Here is a 13,926-nt window from a genome sequence, read left to right on the forward strand (position 1 = left end):
TATTAAAATGGTTCTATCTCAATTTCAGAAAGTGGGTCATTTAATGAAACGAGTTTATTCCTTGCCTTGGATCAATAATGAGTGTAAACAGCTTATGATACTCAGAGATAAATTACTAAAAAAATCATTACAATCTGGATTAACTACTGATCGATTACATTTTGTATCCGCAAGAAATAAAGTCACACAAACTTTGAGAATGGCAAAAGCAAATTTCTACATGTCTGTAATTAATGGTGCCAGAGGAAATTGTAAGTTGATTTGGGAAAATATCAACAAACTCATGGGTACAAGTAAGCATATTGCTGATAAAGACTTTGAACTCAAATTTGCTAATGAACTGGTATCAGAGCCTCTCAACCTAGCAACTAAATTAAATTATTTCTTTAAAAATACCATTGATGAGATTGCTCAATTGTTTTCTAGCTCTTGTGACTCTCAACAAAATATGGCCCACATTGACCCTTATATGGATGTCGTAACTCTAAATTCTAAGTTTAATATTCAAACAATTACAGAAAATGAAGTAGATAACATAATCTCTAAATTAAAAAATTCTAAAGCAAGGGATGTGTTTGGATTTGATACCAATCTTCTGAAGCTTTTTAAATCTTGTATTTTGGTGCCTGTGACCCATCTTATTAATTTGTCAATTACGCAGGCAGTCGTTCCCTTGAGTTGGAAGGTTGCAAATGTCATACCAATATATAAATCGGGTGATAAACTAGACCCTGCTAATTATCGACCTATCAGCATACTTCCTATCTTTTCTAAGATAGCAGAGAAGTGGGTCGCCAACTCTATCATTGCACATCTTAATGATTCCAATCCGGGTCTGCACCCTATGCAATTTGGATTCCGATCTCTTCACTCAACTGAAACGGCTATTTGTGTTTTTGTCGAGAAGGTGAAGTTCTATTTAGATAAAAACAGTTACGTTGCTGCTGTTTTTGTTGATCTTAAGCGTGCGTTTGATACTGTGAATCACTTAAAGCTTTTGTCTAGACTGTTAACATTTGGCTTTAGTAATCAAACAGTTAAATGGATACAGTCTTATTTATCAGATAGAAAACAATGTGTGCAAATAAAGAATTGTAAGTCACCCTATCTTCAATATACACAGGGTGTTCCTCAGGGATCAATTTTAGGACCTCTGCTATTTTCACTGTATGTGAATAGTTTGCCCAATGTATGCAAAAATGTTGATACGATTATGTATGCTGATGATACGGTAATTTTTACACATGCCAAAAGTGCTGAGGATGCTGCCCATCAGCTTTCATTCGCTTTAAATGATTTGCAAAAATGGCTGAATGATTCATGCTTGTGTCTTAATGTTAAAAAGACTGTATCAATGTTTTTTAGTAAACCTAAAACAACTGTGGCCACAGTAAAAGTTTGCTTGGGTGGACAAGAATTAACTAATGTTGAGGAATTTAGGTATCTAGGAGTTCTGATAGACTCGAAATTATCTTTTAAAAAACATATCAAAAAAGTTGTGAATACTGTAAATGTTAATTTACGGAACTTTAAACAAATTCGTACCTCATTAACAGATACAGCAGCGATTATGTTCTTGCACTCTATGATACTGGCTCATATTGAATACTGTATCACAAGTTGGGCTTATACTAGTCATGCTGCTATCGGGCCAATTGAGGTATGTTATAAAAGAGCATTGAAAATATTAGATAAGAAGCCTTCATCATATCATCATTGTAATATTTTAGATAAATATAAGTTTTTAAATTTTGCGAATTTCAAATTATTTAAATCAGCCTGTTTAATCTATAAAGTCATACATGGTTTGGCGCCTCTACCATTGAGTGATTTTATTAAACAAAAGTCTATCAGTGATGTCGGGTCTCGAGTGACTAGAGCCAATATGAGAGGTGACTGTGTTTTGGCGCTTAGGCGGACATCCTTTTCCCAGAACGCTCTATCATATCAGGGGCTGAACTTTTGGAATAGTATCCCTCAGTCAGTTAGGGAAAGCACAAGTTGGACTATTTTTAGGACTTGTTTAAAAGTGTGGTTGAGGGACACACAAATATGTGAGCATGTTTAGTAATCATTAGTGTATATATACCAGATGTAAAATAGAGTTAGTGTTTTATAAAAATAAAGGGGATAGAACTATTGGTGTGATATGGGTTGTGTAATAGGAGTTAGTATAGCATGGATATAGTGTATTATGGACTTGTGTGTTGTGATCACTGTTATTGTCCTTGCTTCACTGTGTATAGCCTGTGCATAGTGTGTCTATATGTAGTTATGTGTATTTATGTGTAACATCTACCTGTTTGGGGGTCTGCAGATGGAAATTAGCCTTTGGCTATAATCTGGCATATTTACATTTGTGAAAAATGTTCATTAATATGTATTGTCCCTTTTGTATTTTTTTTCTACAAATAAAATAAAATAAATAAAATAAATAATACATTTCCCTGCGGCTTCGGCTCAGGGATAGGTCCTCTCACTGTTGTGTGTGCCTACGGCCCAAATGGCAGTGCGGAGTACCCGGCCTTCTTGGTGTCCCTGGGAGGGGTGCTGGAGAGTGCTCCGACTGGGGACTCCGTCGTTCTACTGGGGGACTTCAACGCCCACGTGGGCAATGACAGTGACACCTGGAGGGGCGTGATTGGGAGGAACGGCCCCCCTCATCTGAACCCGAGTGGTGTTCAGTTATTGGACTTCTGTGCTAGTTACGGTTTGTCCATAACGAACACCATGTTCAGGCATAAGTGTCCATCAGTGCACATGGCACCAGGACACTCTAGGTCGTAGGTCAATGATCGATTTTGTGGTCGTTTCATCTGACCTGCGGCCGTATGTCTTGGACACTCGGGTGAAGAGAGGGGCGGAGCTGTCAACTGATCACCACCTGGTGTTGGATCCGATGGTGGGGGAGGAAGCTGGACAGACTCGGTAGACCCAAGCGTACTGTAAGGGTCTGCTGGGAACGTTTGGCCGAGTCTCCTGTCAGAGAGATATTCAACTTCTACCTCCGGCAGAACTTCGACCGGATCCCGAGGGAGGCTGGAGATATTGAGTCCGAATGGACCATGTTCTCCACCTCCATTGTCAAAGCGGCCGCTCGGAGCTGTGGCCGTAAGGTCTCCGGTGCATGTCGAGGCGGCAATCCCCGAACCCGGTGGTGGACACCGGAAGTAAGGCTCAGAGGAGGACTCGTCCATCACCCAAGCTGAAGTCACCGAGGTGGTCAAGAAACTCCTCGGTGGCAAGGCACCGGGGGTGGATGAGATCCGCCCTGAGTACCTCAAGTCTCTGGATGTTGTGGGGCTGTCTTGGCTGACACGCCTCTGCAGCATCGCGTGGCGGTCGGGGACAGTGCCTCTGGGATGGCAGACCGGGGTGGTGGTCCCTCTTTTTAAGAAGGGGGACCGGAGAGTGTGTTCCAACTATAGGGGGATCACACTTCTCAGCCTCCCCGGGAAAGTCTATGTCAGGGTACTGGAGAGGAGAATACGGCCGATAGTAGAACCTCGGATTCAGGAGGAACAGTCTGGTTTTCGTCCGGGCCGTGGTACACTGGACCAGCTCTATACCCTCTACAGGGTGCTGGAGGGTTCATGGGAGTTTGCCCAACCAGTCCACATGTGTTTTGTGGATTTGGAGAAGGCATTCGACTGTGTCCCTCGCGGCGTCCTGTGGAGGGTGCTCGGGGAGTATGGGGTCCGGGGTCCTTTGCTAAGGGCTGTCCGGTCCCTGTATGACCGAAGCAGGAGTTTGGTCCGCATTGCCGGCAGTAAGTCAGACTTGTTCCCGGTGCATGTTGGACTCCGGCAGGGCTGCCCTTTGTCGCCGGTTCTGTTCATAATTTTTATGGACAGAATTTCTAGGCGCAGCCAAGGGCCGGAGGGTGTCAGGTTTGGGGACCACACGGTCTCGTCTCTGCTCTTTGCGGATGACGTTGTCGTGTTGGCCCCTTCTAACCAGGACCTTCAGCATGCACTGGGACGGTTTGCAGCCGAGTGTGAAGCGGCTGGGATGAGGATCAGCACCTCCAAATCCGAGGCCATGGTTCTCAATCGGAAAAGGGTGGATTGCCCACTTCAGGTTGGTGGAGAGTTCCTGCCTCAAGTGGAGGAGTTCAAGTATCTTGGGGTCTTGTTCACGAGTGAGGGGAGGATGGAACGGGAGATTGACAGACGGATCGGTGCAGCTTCTGCAGTAATGCGGTCGATGTACCGGTCTGTTGTGGTGAAGAAAGAGCTAAGCCGTAAGGCAAAGCTCTCGATTTACCGGTCAATCTACGTTCCTACTCTCACCTATGGTCATGAGCTTTGGGTCATGACCGAAAGGACAAGATCTCGGATACAGGCGGCCGAAATGAGCTTTCTCCGCAGGGTGGCTGGGCGCTCCCTTAGAGATAGGGTGAGAAGCTCAGTCACTCGGGAGGAACTCGGAGTAGAGCCGCTGCTCCTCCACATCGAGAGGGGTCAGCTGGGGTGGCTCGGGCATCTGTTCCAGATGCCTCCTGAACGCCTTCCCGGGAAGGTGTTTCGGGCATGTCCAACCGGGAGGAGGCCCCGGGGAAGACCAAGGACACGCTGGAGGGACTATGTCTCCCGGCTGGCCTTGGAACGCCTCGGTGTCCCCCCGGAAGAGCTAGAGGAAGTGTCTAGGGAGAGGGAAGTCTGGGCATCTCTGCTTAGACTGCTGCCCCCGCGACCCGGCCCTGGATAAAGCGGAAGAAGATGGATGGATGGATGGATGGAAATGTGTAAGGGCTATTAAAATGTATTTATTCTGTACTTTAAATATGAAATTAATGATACTGAATGTAACTTATTGTTGAGCTGTGAAATATCTATCAGCTTTAACTTCAATATGTAATATTTAACAACTCAGACCTATGTGAAATGTACTGTTGGCTTGGGTTTGCTGGTGATTTACACTGTCTGCATGTTTGTATTTTTAAAGGTTTTTCACCTAAATAAATGGATGGAGAAATTCACAAGGCCTAATCATTGAGTGAAATCCAGTTAAAAATCTTCAAAGAGTGAGACTGATCATCTTCAAGTGTGGAAAAGCGCACAGTTAGACAATACACTTGACAGTCTGTGTCCTGACAAATATCCTGCAGTGTGACGCTGTTATTCTGGTGTTTCGGTTGTTTTCATTGGTGCTTTAAATTGATACAAATTACAATATAAATTATATTAAGGGACATGAAGGACAAATGCTAACTGTTGGCTTTGTTAATACTTTTTTTTTTATTAATCATAACTAACATTTTCTTTCAGGAGTCATTCTTTTGAAAGTGAAATGTCCCTGACATGTGTGTCTCAATAAAACAAAAGGGGAAACAAAACTAGATGTCTGTCTAAATATAACCTCATGTCTTGAGTAACTGAAGTAAACAAGAAATCCAGATTTGCTTTTACCTAGTAACAGAAGGGTTTGCTGAATTATAAAGAACTAATCATGTTGTAATGAATCACCTTTTTCATGCTCCTGTTCTATAAAAGCGGTTGTGCTCTTTGTGTTGGAGGGATTCTCTGTGACTCGATACAAACCTGTCTCTGAGGTCTACAGACGATTCCTTGGACTTCATGGCTTGGTTTGTGCTCTGACATGCACTGTTAACTGTGGGACCTTATATAGACAGGTGTGTGCCTTTCCAAATCATGTCCAATCAACTGAATTTACCACAGGTGGACTCCAATCAAGTTCTAGAAGCATCTCAAGGATGATCAGTGGAAACAGGAGCACCTGAGCTCCATTTTGAGTGTCATGGCAAAGGCTGTGAATACTTATGGACACGTGATTTGTTTTTCATTTAAAAAAATTAAATAAAATTATTTGCAAAGATTTCAAAGAAACTTCTTTCACGTTGTCATTATGGGATATTGTTTGTAGAATTTTGAGAAAAATAATTAATTTTAGCCATTTGTAACATGACAAAATGTGGAAAAAGTGAAGCTCTGTGAATACTTTCCGGATAGATAGATAGATAGATAGATAGATAGATAGATAGATAGATAGATAGATAGATAGATAGATAGATAGATAGATAGATAGATAGATAGATAGATAGATAGATAGATAGATTACTCTTTAAAATGTCTTGACTTGGTCTTAAAAGTGTCTTTATAAAGGCATGTTAAATATATCTTCATGAAACCTGCAGAAACCCTGTCATATTTCATCATCTGGGGACTGAGGGGAGGACCTCTGGTCACAAAGCAGCCAATCACAGCTGTGGTGATCTGTGTAGCCGTGACACCAGAGACCGGTTCTGACTCAGATCAGGCAAACAGTGCAGAACATCAGTTACTGTGAAGATGAGAGGTTTACTGTTCCTGCTCAGCGCTCTGTTCCTGCTGGAGTCAACAGACGGACACACTGAATATGAGCAACTAAGCCAACATGACACAGAGATTATTGACAGGGCAATAACACAAGCCAATGAGGAACATGGACTAACCCAACACCTTGATTATGCCTCCATTTTACATGTCGTAAGTTAAACCTTTATCATTTTACTGTAATTGTGTTTTGATTGTTTTCTGTGCTTATGCATCTGCCTTAACGTGCTGGTAAAAATATTTAAACATCTCCTACATGTATGGTTGTCATCTTTATGCTTTACCTGTATCTCTATATGACAGAATCCTGGGAATGGCATGCTTATTGTGTTATTAAAACCCACCTCATGTGACAATACGACACCAAGAGTCCATCAGAAAGACTGTAAAATCCAAGATAAGGCTAGAGTAAGTAACTACTCGCTCTCACTGAAGGATCTCGACTGTATGGAGTCATTGTAGAAGAAAAGCTTACAGTTTCTCACAGCTCTGTTGTATTTTTCTCAGCCTCAAGTTTCTTGTGTTGATTGTCGTGGATCCATGTCCTGTTTTCTTCTCAGAGACTCAGAAAAGGTACATCACATATTAGTCACATATTGAGGACAAAGGCCTCCTTAATTTACCCTCATGATCCAACCTTTATGTTGTCAAGATCAAGATATTCCTGCACTAAAAGGTTTGAACTGTTCTCATTGCAGATTAAACAAACCATATCCAAATGTTTGAATCCCTCAGGAATTCATCTTGTTGGAGGGAAAACTCTGTTGCAAAAATCTGAAAATAAGCAACAAACTGGATGTCTGGGATGCATCTGAGAAATAAAAACAATCAAGGATCTGAATCAAGGATATGAATTTAAAAAAAAAAAATACTAATGAAATAAAACTGATCTATCAGGACAAGCTTCTTTATCTGGAATTTAATTATGAAGATTAATGTGTATTTTTGCTCAACTAGCAGTTTTCTCAATATGTTTCACTGTAATGATGTAATTTTGAGAGAAATATGGAAAATACAGTAGCCTTCATTAGTATGTCCTAGTTTTGAATAACACAAATGTCAAATTAATAATTGTTTAAAAAAAAGTTTAAATATGTCTAAATATTCTTCATTGAAAACACATGGTAAAATTGTCACCAAAGTTTCCATGAATAAAATGTGACAGATCTTTAGATAATGTATTTGAGGTGAAAGATGAGGAAAGATCTGTGAACAGATGTCCCGCAGTGTGACGCTGTTATTCTGGTGTTTCGCTTGTTTTCATTGGTGTTTTAAATTGATGTAGGACTTGAAGGTCAAATACTAACTGTTGGCTTAGTTATTTTTTTTTTTAAATTTAAATTAATCATAACTAACATTTATTTTTCTTTCAGGATTAACATCTTTTGAAAGCGAAATGTCCCCAACACTTGAGTGTGTCTCAATAAAACAAAAGGGGAAACAAAACTAGATCTGTCTAAATATAACCTCATGCCTTGAGTAACTGAAGTACTCAAGAAATCCAGATTTGCTTTTACCAGTAACAGAAGGGTTTGCTGAATTATAAAGAACTAATCATGTTGTAATGAATCAGCTTTTTCCTGCTCCTGTTCTATAAAAGCGGTTGTGCTCTTTTTGTTGGAGGGATTCTCTGAGACGGACACGAGGTCCTCCGGCGTGAATAAAGCATATTCAAAGGCATTGTCTGGAGTCTGTCTGATTACTGCTGCACAACAGCTGAACACTAGAGATCTTAGGCCTACTTCTGTTCTCAAGTGATAGTGCTGAAGGGAACACTAGAGCCCTTATTCAGAGACAGTGTGTTCATAAGGGATGAGACGTCGTCCCACTCAAACAGGTCGAAGTGGAGACGCCTAGAGTTACTGTACATGTGTAGTGTCTGGGACCTTTACCTCAAAATTCTACAAACAATACCCCATAATGACAATGTGAAAGAAGTTTTTTTGAAATCTTTGCATATTTACTTTTTTTTTTTTTTTTAAATCACATGTACGTAAGTATGCACAGCCTTTGCTACAAGCTTGGCACAGCTATTCTTGGGCAGTTTCTCCCATTGGTCTTTGCAGGATCTCTCAAGCTCCATCAGGTTGGATGGGGAGCGTCGGTGCTCAACCATTTTCAGATCTCCAGAGATGTTCAATCGGGTTCAAGTCTGGGCTCTGGCTGGGCCACTCAAGGATCAAGGATGTCTCTGTACATTGCTGCATTCATCTTTCCCTCGATCCTGACTAGTCTCCCAGTTCCTGATGCTGAAAACATCCCCACAGCATGATGCTGCCACCACCACACTTCACTGTAGTGGAATTGGATGGGATTGGCCAGGTGATGAGCGGTGCCTGGTTTCCTCCAGACATGACGCTCGCCATTCAGGCTAAAGAGTTCAATCTTTGTTTCATCAGACCATAAAATTTTGTTTCTCATGGTCTGAGAGTCCTTTAGGTGCCCTTTGGCAAACTCCAGGCGGGCTGTCATGTGCCTTTTACTGAGGAGTGGCTTCTGTCTGACCATACAGGCCTGATTGGTGGAGTGCAGCACAGATGGTTGTTCTTCTGGAAGGTTCTCCTCTCTCCACAGAGAAACGCTGGAGCTCTGTCAGAGTGACCATCGGGTTCTTGCTCACCTCTCTGACTAAGGCCCTTCTCCCCGATCGCTCAGTTTGTCTGTGCCTCGATACAAACCTGTCTCGCAGGTCTACATGTAACCCCGATACTAGCTTTTGCAGGTAGTCCATGGTGTTTTGCTATTTGTACAAATTGTTTTGAGAAATGCACTTACTGTTTTGCAAATGTCGAGGATGATTCGAGAAATGTGCCAAAGCGACTGAGAAAAACTGTAAAAGTATCTTTATAAAGGCTTGTTAAATGTATCTTCATAAAACCTGCAGAAACCCGGTGCGTCCCAATACGCATACTTATGCACTATTCTATATGCACTTTAAATACCCGGATGATGCACTAAATTAACGGTAAAAACGAAGTGTGGATTGTTGGACACTTCATGCACTCGACTGTCACAGATTTAATTACGCAGTGGAGGACGAGGCACCAGGTTCTGATGTTGAATAACAAAATAACCATGTAAAGTTCAAACACTACACGTTTGAGTACACAGTGCATAATTGCGTAATTTGGGACACAGTTCCTGTCATATTTCATCATCTGGGGACTGAGGGGAGGACCTCTGGTCACAAAGCAGCCAATCACAGCTGTGGTGATCTGTGTAGCCGTGACACCAGAGACCGGTTCTGACTCAGATCAGGCAAACAGTGCAGAACATCAGTTACTGTGAAGATGAGAGGTTTACTGTTCCTGCTCAGCGCTCTGTTCCTGCTGGAGTCAACAGACGGACACACTGAATATGAGCAACTAAGCCAACATGACACAGAGATTATTGACAGGGCAATAACACAAGCCAATGAGGAACATGGAAAAGCCAAACACCTTGATTATGACTCCATTTTACATGTTGTAAGTTAAACCTTTATCATTTTAATTGATAAATAAAAAAGTTTGTTTTCTGTGCTTATGCATCTGCCTTAACGTGCTGGTAAAAATATTTAAACATCTCCTACATGTATGGTTGTCATCTTTATGCTTTAACTGTATCTCTATATGACAGGATCATGGGAAGCACATGCTTAATGTGTTATTAAAACCCACCTCATGTGTCATGATGACACCAAGAGTCCATCAGAAAGACTGTAAAATCCAAGATCAGGCTAGAGTAAGTAACTACTCGCTCTCACTGAAGGATCTCGACTGTATGGAGTCATTGTAGAAGAAAAGCTTACAGTTTCTCACAGCTCTGTTGTATTTTTCTCAGCCTCAAGTTTCTTGTGTTGAATGTCGTGGATCCATGTCCTGTTTTCTTCTCAGAGACTCAGAAAAGGTACATCACATATTAGTCACATATTGAGGACAAAGACCTCCTTAATTTACCCTCATGATCCAACCTTTATGTTGTCAAGATCAAGATATTCCTGCACTAAAAGGTTTGAACTGTTCTCATTGCAGATTAAACAAACCATGTCAGAATGTTTGAAGTCCTCACCACCAACAGTGAAAACTCATCTTCCTGGAGATGGACATGGGATGCTTCTGATATAAAAACGATCAAGGACCTTTGCAACTGACCATATGAATACTTTTTTTTTAATAAATACTAATGAAATGTACCCTATAAAACTGATCTATCAGGCCAAGCTTCTTCGTCTGGAATTGAATTATGAAAATGAATGTGTATTTTTGCTCAACTAGCAGTTTTATCAATATGTTTCACTGTAATTATGTAATTTTCCATACTATAATATGTAAAAATAGAGAAGTCTTTAGTATGTCCTGAATAACACAAATGTCAAATTAATAATTGTTTTAAAAAAGTTTAAAAATGTCTAAATATTCTTCATAGAAAACAAATTGTCCCCAAAGTTTCCATGAATAAAATGTGACAGATCTTTAGATAATGTATCGGCACTGAATTTGAGGTGAAAGATGAGGAAAGATCTGTGAACAGATGTCCCGCAGTGTGACGCTGTTATTCTGGTGTTTCACTTGTTTTCATTGGTGTTTTAAATTGATGTAGGACTTGAAGGTCAAATACTAACTGTTGGCTTTTTTAATGATTTAAAAAAAAAATTATCATAACTAACATTTATTTTTCTTTCAGGATTAACATCTTTTGAAAGCGAAATGTCCCCAACACTTGAGTGTGTCTCAATAAAACAAAAGGGGAAACAAAACTAGATCTGTCTAAATATAACCTCATGCCTTGAGTAACTGAAGTACTCAAGAAATCCAGATTTGCTTTTACCAGTAACAGAAGGGTTTGCTGAATTATAAAGAACTAATCATGTTGTAATGAATCACCTTTTTCCTGCTCCTGTTCTATAAAAGCGGTTGTGCTCTTTTTGTTGGAGGGATTCTCTGAGACGGACACGAGGTCCTCCGGCGTGAATAAAGCATATTCAAAGGCATTGTCTGGAGTCTGTCTGATTACTGCTGCACAACAGCTGAACACTAGAGATCTTAGGCCTACTTCTGTTCTCAAGTGAAAGTGCTGAAGGGAACACTAGAGCCCTTATTCAGAGACAGTGTGTTCATAAGGGATGAGACGTCGTCCCACTCAAACAGGTCGAAGTGGAGACGCCTAGAGTTACTGTACATGTGTAGTGTCTGGGACACCTGCTTTAACTTACTCAGGTGGTAGAGGAATTTCTACCACAACTTTAAAGCTTTAAAATGGCATATCAATGTCACGTTCTGAATGACAATGTCTGATACTGTGTACAATATCATATGAAACTCCATTTAAAGCTAATTTTTCAAACTGTGTTATTCTGCATACATTCTTTTCATAATATAATATTAACTGAGAAGTTACAGGGAATATAAGCCCCTTTTCAAGAAATGTATTTCTCACACTGCAGGACCATTGAAATAAACTAGTGAAATCAAGATGGTTATTAAAGGTAAAAAAAAAAAAAAAAACAGAATTGGTTAAAGCATACCTTTGTACGTTTTGGACCTGCACTCTAAAAAGAAAAGGTTCGATATGGCACCAAAAATGGTTCTTCGTCGTAATCATAGAGAAACCACTTTTGGTGCTATATAGCACCATATCTTAACATGTTCTGTATATGGTAGCGATGCTATATAGCACCTTAGTCGAAGAACCTCTGAAGAACCGGTGAAGAACCACTGAAGCACCAAAATTGGTGCTATATAGCACTTAAAAAGGTTCCCCTATGATTACGAGCCAAGAACCATGTTTGGTGCCATATAGAGCCTTTTTTCTTAGAGTGTAACCATAGGCAACTACAGTGTTTAATTCTAGTATTTATTTTATATTTAGTGTTTAGTTGCTGTGTTTGAATAACTATAAGTGCAGTGCATCCAGAAAGTGTTCACAGAGCTTCACTTTTTACACATTTTGTTATGTTACAGCCTTATTCCAAAATCTATTGAAGTCATTATTTTCCTCAATTCTACAAACAATACCCCATAATGACAATTGGCACAGCTATTCTTGGGCAGTTTCTTCCATTGGTCTTTGCAGGATCTCTCAAGCTCCATCAGGTTGGATGGGGAGCGTCGGTGCACAGCCATTTTCAGATCTCCAGAGATGTTCAATCGGGTTCAAGTCTGGGCTCAAGGACATTCACAGAGTCGTCCCGAAGCCACTCCTTAGAGATCTTGGCTGTGCTTAGGGTCGTTTCCTGATGGAAGATGAACCTTCGCCCCAGAGCGCTCTTATGACCAAAGAAAAGAGTTATTTGGGGCGTTTTTTTTTTTTTTTTTTTTTTACCAAAATATGTTTGAAAACGTATTTACTGACAGTGTATTCTTCCATTTACTCTTTAAAACGTCTTGACTTGATCTTAAAAGTGTCTTTATAAAGGCTTATGAAATATATCTTCAAAAAACCTGCAGAAACCCTGTCATATTTCATCATCTGGGGACTGAGGGGAGGACCTCTGGTCACAAAGCAGCCAATCACAGCTGTGGTGATCTGTGTAGCCGTGACACCAGAGACCGGTTCTGACTCAGATCAGGCAAACAGTGCAGAACATCAGTTACTGTGAAGATGAGAGGTTTACTGTTCCTGCTCAGCGCTCTGTTCCTGCTGGAGTCAACAGACGGACACACTGAATATGAGCAACTAAGCCAACATGACCAAAGGATTATTGACAGGGCAATAACACAAGCCAATGAGGAACATGGAAGAGACAAACACCTTGATTATGCCTCCATTTTACATGTCGTAAGTTAAACCTTTATCATTTTACTGTAATTGTGTTTTGATTGTTTTCTGTGCTTATGCATCTGCCTTAACGTGCTGGTAAAAATATTTAAACATCTCCTACATGTATGGTTGTCATCTTTATGCTTTACCTGTATCTCTATATGACAGATTCATGGGAAGCGCATGCTTAATGTGATATTAAAACCCACCTCATGTGACAACACGACACCAAGAGTCCATCAGAAAGACTGTAAAATCAAAAATAAGACAGTAAGTAACTACTCGCTCTCACTGAAGGATCTCGACTGTATGGAGTCATTGTAAAAAAAAAGCTTACAGTTTCTCACAGCTCTGTTGTATTTTTCTCAGCCTCAAGTTTCTTGTGTTGAATGTCGTGGATCCATGTCCTGTTTTCTTCTCAAAGACTCACCAAAGGTACATCACATATTAGTCACATATTGAGGACAAAGACCTCCTTAATTTACCCTCATGATCCAACCTTCATGTTGTCAAGATCGAGATATTCCTGCACTAAAAGGTTTGAACTGTTCTCATTGCAGATTAAACAAACCATATCGGAATGTTTGAAGTCCTCACCACCACCAGTGAAAACTCATCTTCCTGGAGGAGGAACGTCTCGGTTACGTATGTAACCCTCGTTCCCTGAGGAGGGAACGGAGACGTACGTCAGTGACTGACGAATGGGGAGTTTCGCCTAGAAGCCAATTACCTTCGAGGTGTTTAACAGCGCCCAATGGCGTGCCAATGCCATGGGCATGCGGAATTTGCATGCGTAACTCTGCCCCACCTTGTGGGTATATAAGGAGGTACGCTAGCAACATCGCATTAT

At 40.8% G+C, this 13,926-nt stretch overlaps 3 protein-coding genes across 3 annotated transcripts in view; all 3 read left to right on the top strand.

The window, feature by feature from the left end:
* The window catches only part of LOC307128491 (cystatin-like protein), a 47,654-nt gene that overhangs the window by 24,235 nt on the left and 9,493 nt on the right, over window positions 1–13,926 (top strand). The window lies entirely within an intron of this gene.
* Window positions 6,223–8,014, top strand: LOC307128224 (cystatin-like protein). The gene is made up of 4 exons (XM_079819925.1): window positions 6,223–6,488; window positions 6,639–6,743; window positions 6,843–6,908; window positions 7,034–8,014. The coding sequence occupies exons 1-4, from the start codon at window positions 6,312–6,314 to the stop codon at window positions 7,148–7,150; spliced, it is 465 nt and encodes a 154-aa protein (XP_079676051.1). The 5' UTR covers window positions 6,223–6,311; the 3' UTR covers window positions 7,151–8,014.
* On the top strand, window positions 9,501–11,657 carry LOC307128494 (cystatin-like protein). The gene is made up of 4 exons (XM_079820402.1): window positions 9,501–9,802; window positions 9,954–10,058; window positions 10,158–10,223; window positions 10,349–11,657. The coding sequence occupies exons 1-4, from the start codon at window positions 9,626–9,628 to the stop codon at window positions 10,439–10,441; spliced, it is 441 nt and encodes a 146-aa protein (XP_079676528.1). The 5' UTR covers window positions 9,501–9,625; the 3' UTR covers window positions 10,442–11,657.

The sequence above is a fragment of the Gobio gobio genome, assembly GCF_949357685.1.
Source record: "Gobio gobio genome assembly, chromosome: 6".
Lineage (NCBI taxonomy): Eukaryota > Metazoa > Chordata > Actinopteri > Cypriniformes > Gobionidae > Gobio > Gobio gobio.